At 39.0% G+C, this 22448-nt stretch overlaps 1 protein-coding gene across 1 annotated transcript in view; it reads left to right on the plus strand.

The window, feature by feature from the left end:
- GORASP2 (golgi reassembly stacking protein 2) overlaps nt 1-22448 on the plus strand; it is a 35604-nt gene that overhangs the window by 11011 nt on the left and 2145 nt on the right. Inside the window, exons 2-9 of the mRNA XM_045780006.2 lie at nt 8697-8777; nt 9859-10062; nt 10518-10604; nt 11744-11874; nt 14879-15011; nt 16925-17048; nt 20724-20810; nt 21881-21991. Coding sequence (XP_045635962.2) covers nt 8697-8777; nt 9859-10062; nt 10518-10604; nt 11744-11874; nt 14879-15011; nt 16925-17048; nt 20724-20810; nt 21881-21991 — 958 coding nt within the window. The remainder of the gene's footprint in view (nt 1-8696; nt 8778-9858; nt 10063-10517; nt 10605-11743; nt 11875-14878; nt 15012-16924; nt 17049-20723; nt 20811-21880; nt 21992-22448) is intronic.

Genomic DNA, 22448 nt, shown 5'->3' on the forward strand with positions numbered 1-22448 from the left:
ATGGCTTCGCAGGGGTATTCTACCAAACATTTAAAGAAGAGTTAATACCTGTTCTTCTGAAACTGTTCCAAAAAATAAAAATGGAAGGAAAACTTCCAAACTCATTTTATGTGGCCAGCATTACCTCGATCCCAAAACCAGACAAAGACCTCGCCAAAAAGGAGAATTACAGTCCGATATCCCTGATGAACTTGGATGCAAAAATTCTCACCAAGATACTAGCCAATAGAATCCAGCAGTGCATTAAAAGGATTATTCACCATGAACAAGTGGGATTTATTCCAGGGCTGCAAGGGTGGTTCAACATCTGCAAATCAGTCAGTGTGATACACTACATTAATAAAAGAAAGGACAAGAACCATATGATCCTCTCAATAGATGCAGAAAAAACATTTAACAAATACAGCATCCTTTCTCGATTAAAACTCTTCACAGTGTAGGGATAGAGGGAACGTACCTCAAGATCATAAAAGCCATATATGAAAAGCCCACGTGAATATCATTTTTAGTGAGGAAAAACAGAACTTTTCCCCTAAGGTCAGGAACACAGCAGGGATGTCCACTCTCACCGCTGCTGTTCAACATAGTAGTAGAAGTACTCAGCAATCAGGCAACAAAAAGAAAGAAAAGGCATCTAAATCGGCAAAGAAGAAGTGAAAATCTCACTCTTTGCAGATGACATGATACTCTGTGGGAAAACCCAAAAGACTCCACCCCAAAATTGCTAGAACTCATACAGGAATTCAGCAAAGTGGCAGGATATAAAGATCAATGCACAGAAATTCGTTGCATTTCTATACACTAACAGTGAGGCAGAAGAAAGAGGAATTAAGGAGTCAATCTCATTTACAATTGCACCCAAAACCATACAATACCTGGGAATAAACCTAACCAGAGAGGCAGAGGACTGTACTCAGAATACTATAGAACACTCATGAAAGAAATTCAAGACACAAAGAAATGGGAAAGCATTCCATGCTCATGGATTGGAAGAACAAATGTTAAAATGTCCATGTTACCTAGAACAACCTGCACATTCAATGCAATCCCTATCAAAATACCAACTTTTTTCAGCTGGAAAAAATAATCCTAAAATTTGTGTAGAACCAGAAAAGATCCCGAATAGCCAAAGGAATGTTGAAAAAGAAAACCAAAACTGGTGGCATCACAATTCTAGACGTCAAGCTCTGTTACAAAGCTGTGATCATCAAGACAGTATCGTTTGTACTAGTACAAAAACAGGCACATAGATCAATGGAACAGAACAGAGAACCCAGAAATGGACCCTCAACTCTATGGTCAACTAATCTTTGACAAAGCAGGAAAGAATATCCAGTGGGAAAAAGTCTCTTCAACTAATGGTTTTGGGAAAATTGGACAGCCACACGCAGCAAAGGAAACTGGACCATTTTCTTACACCATACACAAAAACAGACTCAAAGTGGATGAAAGACCTAAGTGTGAGACAGGAATTCATCAAAATCCTAGAGGAAAACACAAGCAGCAACCTCTTCAACCTCGGCTGCAGAGGCTTCTTGCTAGACACTCTCCAAAGGCAAGGGAAACAAAGGCAAAAATGAGCTATTGGGACTTCCTCAAGATAAAAAGCTTTCGCACAGCAAAGGAAACAGTTGACAAAACCAAAAGACAACAGACAGAATGGGAGAAGGTATTTGCAAATATCAGATGAAGGACTAGTATCCAAAATCTATAAAGAGCTTATCAAACTCAACACCCCAAGAACAAATAATCCAATCAAAAAATGGGCAGGAGGGGCGCCTGGGTGGCACAGCGGTTAAGCGTCTGCCTTCGGCTCAGGGCGTGATCCCGGCGATCTGGGATCGAGCCCCACATCGGGCTCTTCTGCTATGAGCCTGCTTCTTCCTCTCCCGCTCCCCCTGCTTGTGTTCCCTCTCTCGATGCCTGTCTCTATCTCTGTCAAATAAATAAATAAAATCTTTAAAAAAAAAAAATGGGCAGGAGACATGAACAGACATTTCTCCAAGAAGACATACAAATGGCCAACAGACATATGAAAAAGTGCTCAACATCACTCGGCATCAGGGAAATACAAATCAACAAGTCAGGAAACGACAGATGTTGGCGAGGATGTGGAGAAAGGGGAACCTTTTACACTGTTGGTGGGAATGAAAGCTGGTGTAGCCGCTCTGGAAAACCGTATGGTGGTTCCTCCAAAAGTTGAAAATAGAGCTATCCTACAACCCAGCAATTGCACTACTGGTTATCTACCCCCAAAGATACAAATGTGGTCCGAAGGGGTACCTGCACCTCAGTGTTTATAGCAGCAATGTCCACAATAGCTAAACTATGGAAAGAGCCCAGATGTCCATTGACAGATGAATGGATAGAGAAGATGGAAGTATTATGCAGCCATCAAAAAAAAAAAATGAAATCTTGCCATTTGCAACGATGTGGATGGAACTAGAGGGTATTATGCTAAGTGAAATAAGTCAATCAGAGAAAGGTAATTATCATGATCTCACTGATGTGGAATCTAAGGAACAAAACAGAGGATCATAGGGGAAGAGAGGAAAAAATAAGAAAACCAGAGAGGGAGACAAACCATAAGAGACCCTTAAGCATAGGAAACAAGCTGAGGATTACTGGAGAGGAGGCAGGGATGGGGTAACCCTGTGATGGACATTAAGGAGGGCATGTGATGTGATGAGTACCGGCTATTATATAAGACTGCTGAATCACTGAACTTTATATGTGAAACTAATAATACATTGTAGGTTAATTAATTGAATTTAAATTTTTAAAAAATGATCCTCAAATACTCTGAAGAAGAATGAGCATTAGAGTAAGTTACTTTGTGGCCTTTGCACTGAGTACTCAGACTTCTTTTAGATTCAATTGCTGGCTTTCAAACTGTGTTCTCTGTAGGTGAAATATTGGGTATATTCTTAGGTTGTAATTTCATTTCTGCTTTTTGGATAGAGGGAGTATGTATATGTTAAAGCTTGTTAAAGTGCACGTAAGTGTACCGCTTGATGAATTTTCACAAACAACATTCTTCTGTAACCAACATCCATCCCTTTCCAGGCACACTGACTACCCACCAACCCCCCAGAGAGTATACTGTCCTGATTGCTAACATCGTAGATTAATTTGACCTGTTCTTAGCTTTATATAAATGGAATCATATGTACTCATTTGTGTCTGGCCTCTTTTTCTCAAATACTGCTTGTGAAATGTGTGTTGTTGTAGGTCTCTCGTTTTATTAATGTATTTTATGCCATTGAGAGAATATACCAGGATTTATTTATGTATTTTGCTCAACATTGTATAGTTTTTAGTTCAGGGCTAGTACAAATAGTGCTGCTGTGAACATTAACTGTGTTGGAGAACATATGTGTACCCATTTTTCTTGGGTATAGTAGAGTGCAATATTTGGTCAAATATTTCAATATTAACAGATACCGCCAAATAGTTTGCTCATGTATATTCCCACCAGCAGTAATTGAGGTTTCCAGTTGTTCTGTATCATCACTAACACTTGGTATTTTCCGTCTTTTTTATTTTGGCCATTCTGGTAGGTTTGTAGTGGTATCACATTGTGGTTTTAATTTGCTTTAATTTTCTTGATGACTATTGAATTGAGCATATTTTCATATTTATTGGCCACATCAATATCCTTTTTTCTTAGGATCAGCTAAACTCTTTCTCTGTTTCCCCATTAGGTTATGTTTTGGGTTTGTTTGTTTAGCAGCTTCATTGAGATATAATTTACCTACCATTAAATTCAACCTTTTAAATATAGTTCATTGTTTTTTTAGTGTAGTCACAGTTATGCAATCATCACCAATCGTTAATTCCAGAACCTATTTATTACCCCCAGAAAGAAACTCTGTACCCATTAAGCTACTTCCCATTCCTCCTACCCCTAACCCCCAGCAACCACTAATCTACTGTCTGTTTCTGTGGATTTGCTGCTTCTGGACATCTCATATAAATGGAATCATACAATCTGTGGTCTTCATGATTTAGCGTAATGTTTTCAAGATTGACTCATGTTGTAACATGAACACTTCATTCCTTTTTATTGCCAAATAATATTTCATGGATGTACCACGTTTTGTTTATTCATTCATCAGTTAAGGGACATTTGGGTTGTTTCCACTTTCTGGCTGCTATGAATAATGCAACTATGATATTTCTGTACAGGTTTTTATGTGGACGTGCTTTCATTTCTCTTGTTTATATATCTGGGAGTAGAATTGTTGGGTCAGGTGATAACTTGTTAACATTTGAGGATCTGCCAAACTATTTCCACAGTGACTGCACCATTTTACATTCCCACCATTAATATATGAGGGTTTGTTTCCAACCTTTGTTATTGTCTTTATTTTAGCCAACCTTGTGGATGTGAAGTCTTTTTTTTTTTTTTTTAAAGATTTTATTTATTTATTTGACAGAGATAGAGACAGCCAGGGAGAGAGGGAACACAAGCAGGGGGAGTGGGAGAGGAAGAAGCAGGCTCATAGCAGAGGAGATGATGTGGGGCTCGATCCCAGAACGCCAGGATCACGCCCTGAGCCGAAGGCAGACGCTTAAGGACTGCCGCCACCCAGGTGCCCCTGAAGTCTTATCTCATTGTGGTTTTACTATCTCTTTCTTAGTGATTTGCAGTAGTTCTGAATCTGTTCTGAATACAGTTCCTTTGTTGGGTGTGTATTGTATCTTGTCAGTGTCTTAATTGTGTCTTTTGACGAGCAGAAATTTGTAGTTTTAGTATAGTTCAGTTCATAAGTTTTTTTAGTTTATGATTAGTGCTTTTTGTATCCAGTTTAAGAAGTCTGTTCGTATTTGAAAATCTGAAAGATATTCTCTTTATGTATTTCTCTAAAGGCTCTATCATTTTACCTTTATGGTTTTATTTTTTTATTGTTCCTTTTTGTTTTATTATTTGATCTTCAAATCTATTGTCCATCCGGAATTGATTTTTGAGAGATTTATTTTAAAAGATGTTTTTTCTCCTCTTGCTAGTTAACATTTTATGTCTTTTTCTTTTTTTCTTTAAAGGGGTGAGAGACAATTAATACATGGTTATAAAAATAATGTATTGTCCAGGAATTCATTGGTTATAAAGATTTGCCCTCAGATGGTGATTGCAGAGTTAGGAACAGGAGTTTAAGATTTGTAGGACTCCGGGGGTGCCTGGCTGGCTCAGTCAAAAGAGCATGTGACTCTTGATCTTGGTGTTGTGAGTTCCAGCCCCACGTTGGTGTAGAGATTACTTAAATATAATAAATAAACTTAAAAAAAAAAAAAGATTTCTTCCAAGCATCAAACATGCCAGGTACACCATTAAAAAAAAAAAAAAAGGTTTGTAAGACTCCTATCATATATCAGAGTCTTAGCTCAGCGTTTCGTAATCTCATTCAATCTCTACAGTATTCTTGTGAAGTAGATGACATTATCTTTTACTTGCAAATGAAAAAACTGAGGCCCAGAAATATAAATACACTTTCCCAAGCTCACACAGCTAGTAAGTAGGTAAAATCATGCCTCAAAACCAAATCAGTCTGGCTCTGGAATTCTATTATCTTTTCATTGTGCATTTTTTCAAAATCTTGTAAAATCTTAACTATTAAACTTTCCAGTTTAACCTATTCATCTTAAATTGCTGTAATATTTGGCCCAATAATAAATGCTAATGACCTGTAGAACCAGGTAGGTTTGTAGATAGATAGATGGGTTTTTGTTTAAGGTGGTTTGAAGGAAGCTGGCAATGAATCAACAATTGAGAGATCTTAAAGTGGACAGAAAGAATTGAAGTAATAATATGATGCTTGAAAGATTAGGTGCCTAAGAGATTCTTGTCAGTGGATAATATTGCCAGAGAAACTTACCTGTGTGGGTGTTTAATTTGCTGTGTTGTAGGTCTTATTTTCCATGCTATGAAATGTAGGAAATTTCCTTTATGTATATTAGGGTCAAAGAGAGCATTTTCTAGGGCTTCCTCTGCTGGCTTTCTATTAGTAATTAAGATACCCAGTTGCCAGAAAAATGCTGGTACTAATGATGTAAATAATTTAGGAAAGAAATTAATTTCAAGGTCCAATAGCGGAGATCAATGTTTGTAGCAAATGCAAATAGAAAAATAGAGAAAGGATTATTTAAGCTTACTTTTTTATTTTAGAATTCCTATTTGGCTATTGAATCTCTTTTGAGTTATGGGGAAGAATACTTCCAATGGTACTGGAAACTTTCCATTTCAGACAAATAGTAGTAAAACTTTATACTTGGAGGGGGGCATGATAAGCATTGGTGTGTGAGATCAACTTTCTGAGTTGGTGATAACATTACAAAAGTACTGTCTTTGGCCTTTTTTAACTAAGAGATAAACTCTTCGCAGCCTCAGTGGAGAATTCTGAAACTGATCAATGGACTGGTTGGTTTCTAGAGAAAATGGTCATTTGGAAATATTGAGAGAATTAGATGATTAGATAAGGACCTTACTAAATGAGAAACTCCACGGTGAGGGGGCTCCATGGGTCTATGGTAATTATCCTCTTTTCACACCCAAGGCATATCACACCTAATTGCTAGGCACCTAATAGTCATTTCACACCTAGTAGATCATGACTCTTCCCTAGCGAGTGGTGACTTGACCTCACTTTTCTTCTCATAATAGCTCCAGACAGCTACCGTTTGCCTTTCAGAGTTGCCTTTTGAGGAGAAATCTGTCTGCCACTTTGAGTTCTAGACGTTTTGCTTGGTAATATGTAGAATATAAAATATCCCCCATTTAAGAAGACTGAGTATAAAGAAATGAAGTGTGTGCTGATTACTTTCATTAGAGCCAACACTTGTAAATAATAAATCTCTTCGATGTTTAACTTTAATTTACAAAGGTGATGTAGTCCCAAATTCGCAGGAAAATTTGTGTAAAGCAAGATGAAACAGTTATAGTAAGTTGAGCTTTGAACCATCTTTATAATGGACAACTATTTCTTACTGTGACAAATGAAGAAGACCTAGTTTTACTCCTTCAGAAGCAATGACCATATAATCTGGTTTTAAATAAATAAAAGGTAGCATTAGTCCAAGAAGTAATAAATGTATTATTAATCCAAGATCAAGTATCATTAGTCCAAGAAGTCTGGTATTAGAGGGACAGATTCTGGGAACAATCTGGGTTCCGTTTTGAAAGCATTAAAATGATTTGTTACTGTGTAGATAGCTACAGATTTATGTACAGATGAATGTGTGTATCATTTGCATAACTTCAGAATGGACTATTAAAACTGTTAGGACTGTTATAGATCAGCAGCCTGCAAGTGTCAAGGCAAACCTCATTTTCATAGGATAGTTTTGACAGTATAAAATAACGTCAGTTAGAATTAAAAAGTCCCTAAAAGGTGAAAATATTTTAGAGGAAATGCAGAGTGTATTGTATAAACTTTTTGCTGTTCTGTCATATTACTACTCTTAATAGATCCTAATGTTTTTATTACTGTAAATTTAGAAAATTTAATAGTTAATTTTAGTTTATTTCAAATTTAGGATGCCAGACATTTGCGTTGTTGAGAGTCTAAGTAATTTTAATCTTCTATTTAAAGTCCCCTGTAAGTCTGGCTCCATGTTTTCTTTCCAGCCTTCTTACTGGACTAATAGTTGTAAGATACACTTATGAGTTTAACCTCTCCCATGAGCCAGCAGGACCATAGGTAAGTCATGGGATGGTTTCTTCCCCTGTAAATAAAAGAACTACACAAAATCTGTGGTTTTAGCACTTTATTTGGAGAAACCCTCTGAGAATCTAATGAAAGCTGTGGATCTTTATACCCAGAAAACTGCTGATTCATATGAAGTGTTGTGTATAACTTCAGGAGCTGCAGTGTTCTCTGAAGCCATCCACACTTGAGTTTAAAGATCCCCTGGATTGTAGATTTTTTGATTTTCAAAATATGTAATTCTTTATTTCTATCCTACACAATCCTGTTGTCTAGCTATACTATATTATAATAATATACTATTATACTCATTATTTCAGCTTTCAGTGTCCTTTCGTAGCCCCTTATCCATCCTCACCTTTAAAACCCTTGACTTAAAGCACAGTTCAGATATCTTTTTTTTTTTTCTGTGAAGCTTCTTCAGTCAGAATTAATTTTCTCCTTAGAACTTTGTACGTCCATTATAGCCCTTAAACTCGTTGGTCTTGTATTACAGTTATTAGAGGGCTGTGTGTCCTCTGTCTTCCCTTCCTCTTCTTATCTGTTCCTTAACAGATTATGACTATCTTGACATCAACAGCTATGTTCCTATTAGTTTTGTAGTTGAATGGTGCCTTACTAATAGTAGTTGTGGAATAAATGCTTGCTAAATTAATTTGAATTTGTCACTCAGTTGTGATGACTGTGTGTTACGTTATGTGCTATATCCTGGGAAAGTTGCCCCCGCCCCCTAAAAGTAGGTGGTGTGAAACAGAAGCATAGAGAAAGAACTTCATATATGGGATGAATTTAAAGAATGGATAGAATTTAGGGAGCTGCAAGGGCATTATCTGGGAGAGATGAAGAGAAATGAGAGGACTTGTGTGTTTTACCTGTATTTCCTCAGCAGTGAAATTAGTGTATTTTTACTGAAAATAGATAGATATTAAAATTTAGCTTACAGTTTTTAATTAAGCTTTGTATTTTACATTTTTGGCACTTTTGTTTTTATAGGTTCAAGAAAATTCCCCAGGACATAGAGCTGGACTGGAGCCATTCTTTGATTTTATTGTCTCTATTAATGGTTCAAGATTAGTAAGTTTAAGCTGTTTGTAGTTTCAACTAATATTTTGTAATCTTTTGAAAATATAATTTTTCAGATTATTTGGGGTGGGTGTTTATTCAATAGTTATAAACATTATATGGAGTATGATACCAGTTTATAAAAATTATGTTAGGAAACATGAAAATGTCAAATACAGAATACTATACTTCAGTGATAATCTCAGGAGAATAAAATAGCTCCCAGTGTTTTTATTAAGAGACTTTTATATGTTGAATAATTTTTTTAAGCAGAAATAAGATGAAGAAGTTTGCCTTTTCAATGATTTCAGACCTTTGTACATTTGGATTAGTAAAGACTCATTCTCAAATAACATCAGTTTGCTTGGAGCTAAATTTCATGATACATAAACAATGTTTTTAGAACTAGATAGGTAAGTCCCAAAAGTACAGAATTAAAACCGCCTTGTGTAAGTTGCTTTCAGTTTACTTATAGTAAAGTCTTGAAGGAAAAAAATTATAATTTCAGCAAAGGAAATTCTTATGACAATGGCTGTTTGGTTTTTTTTTCTCACAGCAGTTTTAAGTTTTTGTTTATTATTTATCAGCATCTTCTACATAATGGCCTTTATTCATTTATGTAATGAAATATTTAATATGCTGCTTCCGTTTTTCTTTCCTGCCAGTTCCTAATAAATAAATAAGATGTATATTTAGGAGTGCTGACCAGAATTAAACCACAACCTCAGCAAATGTTCTAGATTTTAAAATCAAAGTCATACCAACTGTGTTAATAATGTGACTTCTTGTGGAGTATTTTGGTTTTTTAACATTAAAGCCCTAGAGCACTTCAAGTAATGTAGGGTTGCAAAATCCATAATCCATAGTCAGCTTTTAGAAAAAAGTCTGAAGTTGGAAACGTAAGAGTTGTTCTTAATATTCAACATTCTTTCACTTCAAGGAACATTTGAATGTAAATGACAGCTTTACCTGTTGGATGTTTCATTTATGTTAATTATTAATATTACTCTCGTAGGGCCATAGGATGCTTAAGCTAAGATAATTAACATTAATTTTTTATTTATTAAGAAAAATGATTTCTGTGTGTTCACAGAATAAAGACAATGACACTCTTAAGGATCTACTGAAAGCAAATGTTGAAAAGCCTGTAAAAATGCTGATCTACAGTAGTAAAACACTGGAGCTGCGAGAGACATCCGTCACACCCAGCAACATGTGGGGCGGCCAGGGCTTGCTGGGAGTGAGCATTCGTTTCTGCAGCTTTGATGGGGCAAATGAAAACGTTTGGCATGTATTGGTAGGTATTAACTGTGAGCTGTTACTTATAGGTTTTGAAACGATGTAGAAGGATGCTGTCTTCATCTTAGTTGGATTGTAAAGGTGTTATTAGGCTATTTTTAGTTTCTGAAAATTAGAATTCATTGCTGTGGGTTAATAGATTTTAAAAGTTTAGGAAGAGAAGCAAAGATAGATGCCTAAGAACTATTGTTCTAGTGATTCATCCATTAGAAGGAGAAATGTCAAAGCAGATAGCTACAGATAGCTAAAATAATAAATATTTTAAATTTTTATTAAATATGTGATTTTTATGCTTGCGATTTAAATATATATTCTATAGTTTCTGATACATGTCTAACAAGATAGAAATACAAGGGTTTTTTTAAATCACTAAAATTAAGGACTATGAACTGTAAAATTTGGAAGATTATTTTATATACATTAATTTTGGGGTGTGTTTTTGTGTTATTCTAGGAAGTAGAATCAAATTCTCCTGCGGCACTGGCAGGTCTTAGACCTCACAGTGATTATATCATTGGAGCAGACACAGTCATGAATGAGGTAATTGGTGTGTTTATTAATAATGAAAGTTATAACATTTTCTCATTCATGTTTAAGTTCAGAAGTATATTTACATAGTTTACATTTAGAGTTGAGATTTAGGTGTTTGTAATCAAGATAACTGACGCATCAGGGTGTTAAACAGAACATCTGGGAGGTGGCTTATAAGGTGGAGCTGTAAGGAAGAATCCATACCGCATGGCAACGGCACAGATTTGGTGTATGAGCTACAGAAATCTCCCACAGGAGCAGCTGGGTGGCTTGGTCAGTTGAGCGTACAGCTCTTGATTTTGGCTCAGGTCACGATCTCAGGTTGGTGGGATGGCGCCCCAGGGGGTCCCTGTGCTCAGTGGGGAGTCTGCTTGAAGATTCTCTCCCTCTGCCACTCCTCCCACTCTTGTGCGTGCATGTGCGTACAGCACGCTCACTCTCTCTCGAATGAATCTTGAAAAATAAACCAGTCTCATATACCTCTAGACTAAATCAGATGCTCATTTTGGTTATTGATTTCATTTTCTCTTCCCCCTTTTAAGGGAACAAAATTGGCTCAGCTATATTAGATCCTTTTCCTTGTCTGTTAGCTAGTGGAAGTATATATTGCTAAATCGAAAACGAGAGAAAAATGAGAGACCCAGATAACCAGGTCTTAATAATGAAGAGTAGGGGCACCTGGGTGGCTCATTTCCATTGAACGTCCGAGTCTTGATGTTGGTTCAGGTCATGAGATTGAGCCCTGTGTCAGGCTCCATGGGGAGTCTGCTTGAGATTCTCTCGCACTCCCACTCCCTGTGCACGCTCACTCGTGCTCTCTCTCAAATGAAGAAATAAATGTTTAAAAGAAGATAATGAAGAGTAAAAGCAGAATATATAGAATTTGGGTGTAGAAGAGTTTTGCTAAAATTGCTGACTAGGTCTTAGGGAACTAGAGAGAAAGCATTGCACGTAGTAGATGGGTAAAATATTTGAAATCTTGTTTGGAGTATTGGTTTTAAGGAATGAATTTTATGTCTAGCAGCAGGGCCTACAGTTTGTACTAATTAACAGGTTTTCCAGGTGATTCTGATATTAGCCAGGTTTGAAACCCACTGTTCTTAAGTCCAGTAATATGAAAATGTTTTCCTCCTATGATGCTTTTGCAGTCTGAAGATCTGTTCAGCCTTATTGAAACACATGAAGCAAAACCATTGAAACTCTATGTGTATAATACAGACACTGATAACTGTCGAGAAGTGATTATTACACCAAATTCTGCATGGGGTGGAGAAGGCAGGTAAGGTCATTTTTTAGACTGTTATGATTGCTTAAACTTACCAGTAAACATTGTAAACATCATTGCTTTTATTTTGAAACAAGTTATTTATTATAAGACTTCTCTTGTGAAAAGGGAAGAGCTAACCTGGAATATTGAAACCAGTAATCCATTTTTTTGAAGCCCATATTTAGGTAGTATGGGGTGTGTGTGTGTGTGTGCGTGTGTGTGTGTGTGTGTGTGTGTGTGTAGTCCTTTAATGATCTAAGAGCAAACAGCCTTGTTTGATTTTGTTATTTTAATAAAATAGTTTTCAGTTTTATTTTCCCAGTTCCCTTCCCCAACAGTGGGACAATACAAGTGTAACTTTCTCTAGCTGTTGGGGAAATTTCTTAGCATTTTGTGGAAACTGTTGGCTTTCAAAAATGGACAGACTGATTTCAACCAAAAGTTAGACAAAATTGCAACAACAGTAAAAAGCAACTTTAGAGGGGTGCCTGGGGTGGCTCAGTCGGTTGTGTCTGCCTTCAGCTTGGGTCATGATCCCGGGGTCCTGGGATTGAGCCCTGCATCACGCTCCTTGCTCAGTGTGGAGCCTGCTTCTCCCTCTGCCTGCCACTTCCCCTGCTTGTGCTCTCTGTCTCTCTGACAAATAAAATCTAAAAAAAAAAAAAAGGCAACTTAGAGAGATTATCAAGCCAAGTAGAGAACAAACTGTAGAGAATCAGTTTTCCAGGATTGTTCAAGTCAATTCCCTAATTTCAAAAAGCCAAAGTAAAGCATGCAGACTTAACTTTGCTTCTTTAGGTCTTTCAGCTGTTGTTTAAATTGTACGAGTTTTTCATTATTTTGAAAGCCTTGTTTAATTGAGGAATTCTTGAGCATAAGCCATAATTACAGGAAAGCCTAGGATTTGGAAACTTTTCTAAATATTTTGTAAAAGTTCCAACATTTGCTGGGAAGAGGATGACTTAGTTGAGGCAGGCAGAGAAAGACCCTATGTGTTCATAATATCTTTCCCTATGCTGCCTGAGATTCTATAGCTGACTATATATTGCAACCAGAATGCTAGCTTGCTGCAATTTGAGAAAATAGAGGTATCACCTTAGAATCTGGACTGTCTGGGCAGTTCTTTTTTTTTTTTTTGAAGATTTTATTAATTTATTTGACAGAGGGACAGCGAGAGAGGGAACACAAGCAAGGGAAGTGGGAGAGGGAGAAGCAGGCTTCCCGCCAAGCAGGGAGCCCAATGAGGGGCTCGATCCCATGACCCTGGGATCATGACCTGAGCCGAAGGCAGACGCTTAACGACTGAGCCACCAAGGAGCCCCTGTGTGGGGCAATTCTTGGTCAAGTTATTGTCCAGGTTTGTAAACACGCAGAAATATGATCTTCTCAGGGCATTCAGAATTGACTCATTTCAGAAGGACTGCCTCATATAAACTAAATTTGTAGAGAAGCTGCTGTATTTATTAGAATTGCAAATTTTTAGTTTATAATAGAAACATTTCCCCTCTCCAGATAGAAGAATACTCAGGTCAGATTAGTATCACAAGAGTACTTGGTAAACACAGAATCGAAGTGCAAGGAAGAGATTCTGCTAATGGTGAAGTTCAGCTGCAAAGAACATCACTAATTCTAATAAGAAACTTGTTTTAAAATGCCCCTACCTCTGAAAGGCTATCATTGATCAGTTTAAATGATTTAATCTTACTTTTTTCCCCTAAGTCTGAGATCTAGTTCAGTGAGGATTGCAGATTTGATGGTACAAGGGACGAAAAGTAAGCCAAGGAATAAGTAATTTTGTAATACGAAGCATCATTGTAAAATCAGATTTGGATTAGAAAGAGCTGGAGTTGGCCACTGCTTGCTCTCCCAGCTTTTGGTGGTGGTAGTATCCACAGAAATAATAGATGCCTTGTCAGGAGAGAGGCACAGAGATAACTGTGCGTGGCCTTCTCAGAAAATATCAAGTAGTTTGGGAGATAAAAGCAATCACGATGGAAACCCAAGGTGGAATCATTGTGAAGGGCCTTACCATGGTCGAAATTTGGGTACACCTTGGGCAGTGGGACTGTGAAACACTGGACCCGTGGGGGCGGTCGCTGGTTCCAAGCAGTAGAAACCAACTGTTGCTGTCATAAGCAAACATGAATTTATTGCTGTGGAGTTGCTCCTATAATCAGAGAAACAGCTAAAGAATCAGACATGGGAAAGACAGGACTTAACACCATTAGGGAGTTGGAGAGGAAGGAAATTAGCAGTTTTTATTAGTATTCTACTGAAGGGATGAAGCCATTTCTGTTTTTTTTCTGTCACTCCCAAGATTTGCAGCCATGGGCAAGAGAGGTGGATTGGCCTGGTTTGGGTTATGAGCCATTCCTTGGTTTGGACAAGGCCTCTTGATGGACAGTCCCACCAGCACTGTGCACAACGTGGAGAAGTAATTCTCTAAAGGGAAGAAGGAAAAAGAAATATTGGGAGGCCGGCAGACTATGAAAAGAAGCAGTGTGATTATGTCTTATTAAAAAGATGCCTCTGGTGGCAGTGGGAGGATGAAGTAGAAGGAATCTGGATTAACTTGGATTGATTTGTGTCAGGTTCTGAAATAGAACTTGGGGCTGTGTAAATGACATCATCGTACAGAAGTGCGTGGAGTTCTTCAGTGGAAAGGCCATATGTCACTCGTTCAGCTAATAATTATTAAGTGTCTGCCAAGTGCCAGGAACTATTATGGCAGTAAACAAAATGAGGTCTCTGCCCTCAAGGACCTTAACATTTTATTGGGGGAGACAGAAAATAAATAAATGTGCAGTGTGGTAGATGCTGATAAATGCTTGAAGAAAAATAAAGGATAGTGTCTGTGGTGGAGGTCCGGGCGCTGTTTTATAAAGGGTGGTCAGAAGAGACCTCTGATAGGATGACATTATTTAAAAGAATGGAAATTGGTTTTGTATTTCAAAACCTCAGAGAAATGCAAGCTGTGATTGATGATAATAACTTTAAGAAAAAAATATTTTCGTAGCCTAGGATGTGGCATTGGATATGGTTATTTGCATCGAATACCAACACGTCCATTTGAAGAAGGGAAGAAAATTTCTCTTCCCGGACAGATGACTGGTACACCTATTACTCCTCTTAAAGATGGGTTTACAGAGGTAAGATAACTTTACTACCGATGACATCATACGGTTTCCAGTAAAACAAATCACGTGTCAGTGTGTGTGGTGGTAGCACTCGTGGAGACAGGGCAGGTGATGAGTTGAGTGTTGACCGTGATGAATTTGAAGTTCCTGTAGGATATCCAGATGAGTAGCCGATGGGCCTGGATTTCAGGAACAAGGATAAGGCTAGAGATACAGATTTGGGAATCATCAGCAAAGGGAAGGTAATTTAACCTAATCAACAGTTATAAAAATTTTCAAGGATTGGGCCTTAGTGGGTCAGAGGACTGAGACTGGAATCTTGAACATTCCTAATATTTAAATGGATGGGCAGAAAGGGGATCCAGCAAAGGGAGCACAGAAGCAGTCCAAAGGGAAGACAGAGCTTCAAGAAGAAGGGCATGTCGACTGTGAGGTACTGAGAAGGCAGGTGGGGGAGTGAGAAGCACGTGTGCTGGGCCAGAGCATTTCAGAGACTGGCGGGGTGCAGGTTCCGGTCACGGGACAGAGGGTAAGCAGTGGGTGACAAGGTGATGATGAGAGCTGGTGCTTACTATTTCCAGAAACTGCACTGGGAAAGCAGAGCAAGATGCTACGTGGGAACTGCTACAGGATCAAAGTGAGGCTTTTTAAGGAATAAGATGTTTGCACAGGCTTATAGGCTTTTACCAGGTTTTCTGTGCAAGCCTCACGGGACAGTTAACTCTTGTCTGCGTGAATAAGTAAAAACCAAACATTCAGAAAGAAAATGTTACAGTTGGAAGGGCTGCCACCACTGTCATTTTATGGTACACAGTTTGGCCATCCCCAATTCTAGAGAAAGTGAAGAGGAGCTAGAGAAGTGGAATATTTCCGCACTGTCCACCGCTGCCATTGGCCGATGGCCAGAGCCCATGTCATTACATGTTTAGATTCTTAACGCCATGTCGGCTGCTCCTCATCAGTGGTTTCTGCCCCAGATAAGCCTCTCTCGGCAGTCTGAGAAGACCAGAGGGTGAAATGGCAGCTAGGGAAAAGGGCCAGAATACAGGTTGTGTTGGAATGGCCAGAGGGCACTGGAGCCAGCAGAAGTTGGAGTTTCCAGAGGTGAAACCACCCAGCCATAGAATCCATGTAGACTTACTTATCCCTCCGCGACCCCGGAAGGTTGAGGTCTGGCTGCCACCTTCACTCACTGATGAGTAAAGATAAGATGGACTGACAAGGTTAGACATCTTGAGAAATGTCTAAGGACTCTATCATATTATGAAGACTTCGAGCTGATTTCTTCCATGAACAATGAAAGTTAAAAACTGGCTAAGAACTCAGAGAAGAGGAAAGGCGGAATAAAATGATTTGGGGACAGCTACAAAGGAGGAAAGGTAGAGTCTCCTCCTAGAACAGTGTGTGTAATGGGGGAGATGCCACGTGGCAAGAGACTGGAAGCAACAGGATAGGGAAATGTTTACAGCGCGTGGTCCCTGACATGTAACAGAAATAGGAAGGGGTGTCTGAAGGCAGAAGTGCCAGATGAAAACTTTTGACAGCTAATATGATCAAAAACGGTATCTGTTAAAAAAATAAAACAAAGGAGCAAACAAAAAGAGAGAGAGAAAGAGGCAATCCAAGAAACGGACCCTTAACTATAGAGAACAAACAGATGGTGACCAGAGGGGACGTGGGTGGGGGGGTGGGTGAAATAGGTGATGGGATTTAAGGAGGACACTTGTGATGAGCACCGGGTGATGTATGCAAGTGTTAAATCACTATTTTGTACAACTGAAACTAATTTCATATTGTATGTTAACTAACTGGAATTTAAATAAAAACTTTTTTAAAGAAGGTATCTGTAGGACCAGTGAGAGGCAATAGCTGTATGTTCTTTCAAGTAAACTTGAGTAATTTTTTCTTTCTTTCCTTTTTGGCAGGTCCAGCTGTCCTCAGTTAATCCCCCATCTTTGTCACCACCAGGAGCTACAGAAATTGAACAGGGTCTGTCTGGACTTTCTATTAGCTCAACTGCACCAGCTGTCAGTAATGTTCTCAGTACAGGTGTGCAGAAAACTCTACTCTCTTCAACCTACTTTGTTTTATATGATACAGATTTCTCTTTCTCAAGCTATAGAATTTTAAAAACTAATGCCAGTGTACTTTGAAAACTGTTCATATGCTCTGCATTTAAACCTCTTCTCGGTGTATTTTAGAGTCTAGGCTTCATTCAGCTTGGACATATTGTAGAGTCAGAACTCCACCTTTAAATTCTGTTTAATTGCTCTATTTTCTCAACAACTGTTTGCAGTATCCCCTAGGTAGTAAACACTGCAGATACAGAAGTGAGCCGGACATCATTCTCTTCCTAGGGGTTCGGTCTTGCTCAGGGGACACGTGCATGTCTTCCTCCCTTTTCTTATTTCTTGTTCTAACGAGTACTGTCCTTTTTTGTTCTGGTTTTTTTCCAACAGCTTTATCGATACATAATTCACATACCATACAAGTCACCCATTTAAAATATATAATTCAGTGGGATTTTTTTCCGTGTATTTGCGTAGTTGTGCAGCCGTGGTGTTGGTCAGTTTCAGAACACTGGATTACCCCAAAAGAAACCCTTGCCCTACAGTCACTCACTGTTTTTCCCCAACCCCTCAGGCCTAGACCATTCCTAATCTTTCTTTTTCTGTGGATTTGCCTAATCTAGACATTCCATGCAACATGCATGGTGTCTGTGACTGACTTTTTTCACTTAGAATGTTTTCAAGGTTCATTCATGTGGTAGCATATACTAGTACTTCCTTTCTTGGCTAAGTAATGTTCCATCATATGGACATTTTATTTACCCATTTTATTTATCCATTTATCAGTTGTGGGACATTTAGGTGGTTTCTACTTTTTGGCTTTTATGAATAATGCTGCTACAAACATTTGCGAACAAGATTGTTTTGCATGAAACTGTGTCTTCATTTTTCTTGATTATATTCTTAGGCCTGGGATTGCTGGGTCACATGATATAGATCTTAACTTTGTATGTTGGTAGAGTTCATTTTTCCATTGCCTTTTTAAAAACCACGTGTTTTCTGGTTTTGTTCCTTCATAATATACCAAGAGTATATAATTACTCAATAAATGTTCAGTAAGTGTAAGAAAAATACTGACATAGTTTAGCTTTATTTCATTAATACCTTTTATTCTTGAGCTCCTTTTAATATTTATGTTCACATTCCACTTTGTCCTGGAATGAATTTAAAATAGATGCATTCACCAAGATGCAGTTAAGGTCAACAGTATGATTTTTGCACTTGGTCCCCTCGGTTCAAATCCCAGCCCTTTTCAGAGTCTTAATTTTCATTCCCAAAGGTGTGTTTTTCTAGATCAAATTTAAAATTTTAGTTTTTTTAGAATTAAAAATTTCAAACATAGCCTAAAGTAGACGGCATGGTATTATGAACCCTCTCACCCCCACCCAGCCTCACTAGTTTGCACTATGGTGACCTGCTTCTCTACCCCTTGCTCTTTGCTGTGTTTTTCCTGGTATTTTTGAAATATAATTTGCATACCATAAAATTAAGTACTGAATGTATACAACTCCATGATTTCTAGTAAATTTATGGAGTTGCGCAGTCATCACCACAATCCAGGTTTAGAACGTTTCCTAGATGAAATACTAATGTCATCAATATTAAGTCATAGATACAGTTGGGAGGGAATTTAAAGTCCGTTTCATATGAGTAGTGTTGGAATCCTTTTTTATATTGTGATATTTTTCTTGGATTCCATCAGATGGTCTTCTAGTTTATTCCTGAATAGACTTAGTACAGGTGGGCTGGTGTAACGCCCACGGCAGCAGACCGTTCTGTGTCTACATAACTCTTTCCTATTTTAGAGTAAGTGTTCCAGTGCCATATCAGAGCTCTTCTGATTTTGAGATAGCTGACATCTCTCTTCAAATCTCAGTTTCTTTTTGACATTTTAAATCTTCCCTCATTACATTATAGTTATACTTGTCTTATGAGCACATGCACTGAGATCCCTGGCCTTGTTATACTGTAGAGAAATGGCTTCTTGAATATTAAAAGACAGAAATGTAAATCAGTTGCTCAGAAGAGACTGAAATCAACACTTTCACTTTGAGAAAATCAATTTAAAAATTGAATATTGCAGCAACATGACATGTGAGAACCCACTGTTTTTTTCTTACCTGTCTTTGTTTTTCATAAATTGCTGCAGAGTGGCCCAGTTAGTAACTGTAGAAACGTTAAAAGTATCTTAAAAAATATTTATATATGGATTTGAAAATTTGGGGATTATAAAATTTTAGAAAGTGGATATATCCTTTTGAAATGACATTAATCGGTATGACCTTTTTGATACACTCCTTTATGTTTCCTGTCCCCTCCGCTGCTTGATTTTTCTGCAGAGAACTCACACCATTCTACAGGCTGTGTATTTTACTTGTTCAGTATCAGTCTCCCTTTTCTTGCCCCTCATTAGAATATGTCCTCCAGGTAGTGATTTGCAATTTCTTTATGCTGTAGAGTGCATCCATGCCTAGAACAGCGTCCAGCATATAGTAGGTGTCCCCAAAAACCTCGATTGAATGAACGTAACAGTTACCCAACTTCTTTGAGAATCTGATGAAAGCAAAGACTCCTACTTTTACATGCCTCCAATTTCTGCAGAAAAGTAAATACATGAAAAAAATAAATAACTATCTGAAAAGGGTTGCTTCTTGTTTTTAGGCACAACTCATCCCTGCTACCATATTTAAGCAGTTTTCTAAAAGACAATCTGGAATCCATGTAGATACATCGTTACTATTATTTGGACAGCAAAACCTCTCGCATGAGTAGGTGGTAGACATTAATAGATACCCTTTATTGTGTAGTATCCTGAGTTACTTGCATTTGAAGAACATAACCTCCTCAAGCTAGCATCAGTAAAAAGGCTTCAAAGGAGAGTCAGGAACCTGTCCGTTTCCTGTCAAAAGGAAATGGAAATTCAGGAAGCCAGGTCATTCTCTCCATCTCTGGAGGCCCACGTATTGTCTCTTTCAGGCCATTTGCATCGCTCTCCCCTTTCACAGACCAGCATTCATGGACTCACAGGGCACATGCCCCCTTAACCCCCAGCAGCCCTAGGTTTATGTGGTGTGTAGTTCAGGAGCCTAATAGACATTGACTAGAATCCTTGAGTTGCATTTCTTTCTTTCTTTTTTTTTTAAGATTTTTATTTATTTATTTGACAAAGAGGCAGCGAGAGAGGGAACACAAGCAGGGGGAGGGAGAGGGAGAACCAGGCTTCCCGCTGAGCGGGGAGCCTGATGTGGGGCTCGGTCCCAGAACTCTGGGATCATGACCTGAGCCGAAGGCCAACACTTAATGACTAAGCCACCCAGGCGCCCCTTGAATCGCATTTCTGAACTTCTAAAACAGTTTTCTAATCTAGCTCTGCTTAGGTCAGATGTAAAACTCTTGTCCAGAAAACTTACTGGGGTGGGTTTGCAGAGCCTCCTACCCCGTTAGGCCAGACTCTGCTACAGTCTTTGTTAAAGGCCACAGGCAGAGTATGTAGACCAGCCAAGGCAGACGCTGAAGCAGCTGGAAACCAGGACTGAAATTAAGGCCTTCCCGTGGTGAGGAAGGAGGGGGCAGAAGACTGTTCTAATAAAGTCTGTCCGTTCTTTGTCAACTGAATTCGTTAGAAATTGTTTTAAAGGTCGTGGTTTTGTTTCAGGTGTCCCAACAGTACCATTATTGCCACCACAAGTAAACCAGTCCCTCACTTCTGTGCCACCAATGAACCCAGCTACTACATTACCAGGTAAGCAGCAGGAGACGAGGGATGGGTGTAGTAATAATAGCATGACTAATATTGTGCATCTTAAAAAAAAACAATGAAAATAATCTTACCCCTTTGTGGTGACTTTTTATGTCTGTTCATCTCCTTGTATCTTTGCTGTAACTTTGTGATCAATGAGAGCAGATGGCAACAGCTGTCAGTTACCGGCTGTTAGCTGCTGAACCTCTGGCTCCTTACCGTCAGCCAGCTACCCCTCAGATGCAGCTGAGGCAGGGAGAAGCAGTGTGTACAAGTGTGTCCTTCAGGGCTTCCCGAACTAGGGCTTTCTAGGAGTTGTTTCTGTGACTAGATGTTGTGTCCTGAAAGAGAGCGTTCCAGGTCTTCAGAAGCTCTAACATTCCGTTAGACTTTTGTTCATTTTTCTTACTATTCCTAGTAAAGACCACGTGTCTTTATCCATTAGATAACAATCAAATATTATTTCAGGGATCGAATATACTTGAATTGTGAGAACCTTTAATTGTAAGACTAAGGCTGCCATTACACAGACGTACTAAGCCATTAACCAAACATGTACACACACACATTGGTGAAGAAGTGTGGTAAAATGTTGACATGCGGGGAATTTGAGTGAAAGGTATATATGGGGTTTCTTTATATAAACTACTTTTGCAACTGTAAGTCTGAAGTTATTTCAGGGAAAAAAAATGAAAAAGCTGGAGGAGGGACTGTAAACCTCCGCCATCAAAGAGAAGTTGAGTTGCATTTACTCCCGCACTTGCTGAGCCCTGTCAGCCCTTTCTCCGCAGCGCTCAGGCCTTCGTCGTTCTGGCTCTCAGGTCTGGAAGTACTCGGATGGGTTTTAACCCTTACCTACTTAGCCATCTAGTCACGTAGGTACAGAAAGATGGTTCGCTGAAGTGAGCTGTTTTGCTCTTTTTCTTGTTAATGTGAGGACACAGAGCTGCCGCCCAGTAAGTGGACTTCTGGTGTTCTCGCTTGGACGTGGGTAGTATTTGTCTCAGAACACAAGGATGGAATGTGTTCCCCAGAGGAAGTGGCTTACCTTTTGTTCTCGGCCTTCTCTCTAGGTCTGATGCCTTTACCAGCAGGACTGCCTAACCTGCCTGCCCTCCCCAACCTCAACCTCCCCACACCGCATGTCATGCCAGGCGTCAGCTTGCCGGAACTCGTGAACCCGGGTATGTTGCCCATCCTGCCTTCCTAGACTCTAATAAAAAGCTTTTATCCAGGAAAGCAAATCCTCTATTGCAGTTTTTTCCAGAATGGGCAGATCAGTTTACAAATTTCAGCTGCTTCAAATAAATATTAATCTTTTTTACTTAGAAAGCTTAGAAAAGAAGAGGAAGAAGAATATTTTTGTGATTCTCCTCTGCTTGGCCGCCTCCCCTCCATTTCCTCTCCTTGCAGCCCGACAGCCCGGTAAGGGCCGGCCGCAGAGATAGAGAACAGTGTCGCGGCGCTGTCGGAGCTGGCTTGCTTGGGTGGAAGGGGTACAGTCCCCCCAGTGGAGGTGAATGAACTCACCGCCATTCTCCTGGCGCGGGTGGCTGCCACCAGCGGTGCTTGTTTTGAGTAGTCAGGCCCAGGACTTGGGCTGTGAAACCCTCATCCTTGCTCAGCTGGCTGCGTTGTTAC

Source organism: Ursus americanus, chromosome 1, assembly GCF_024610735.1.
Source record: "Ursus americanus isolate L20-20 chromosome 1, mUrsAme1.1.p, whole genome shotgun sequence".
In the NCBI taxonomy this organism is placed as follows: Eukaryota; Metazoa; Chordata; class Mammalia; order Carnivora; family Ursidae; genus Ursus; species Ursus americanus.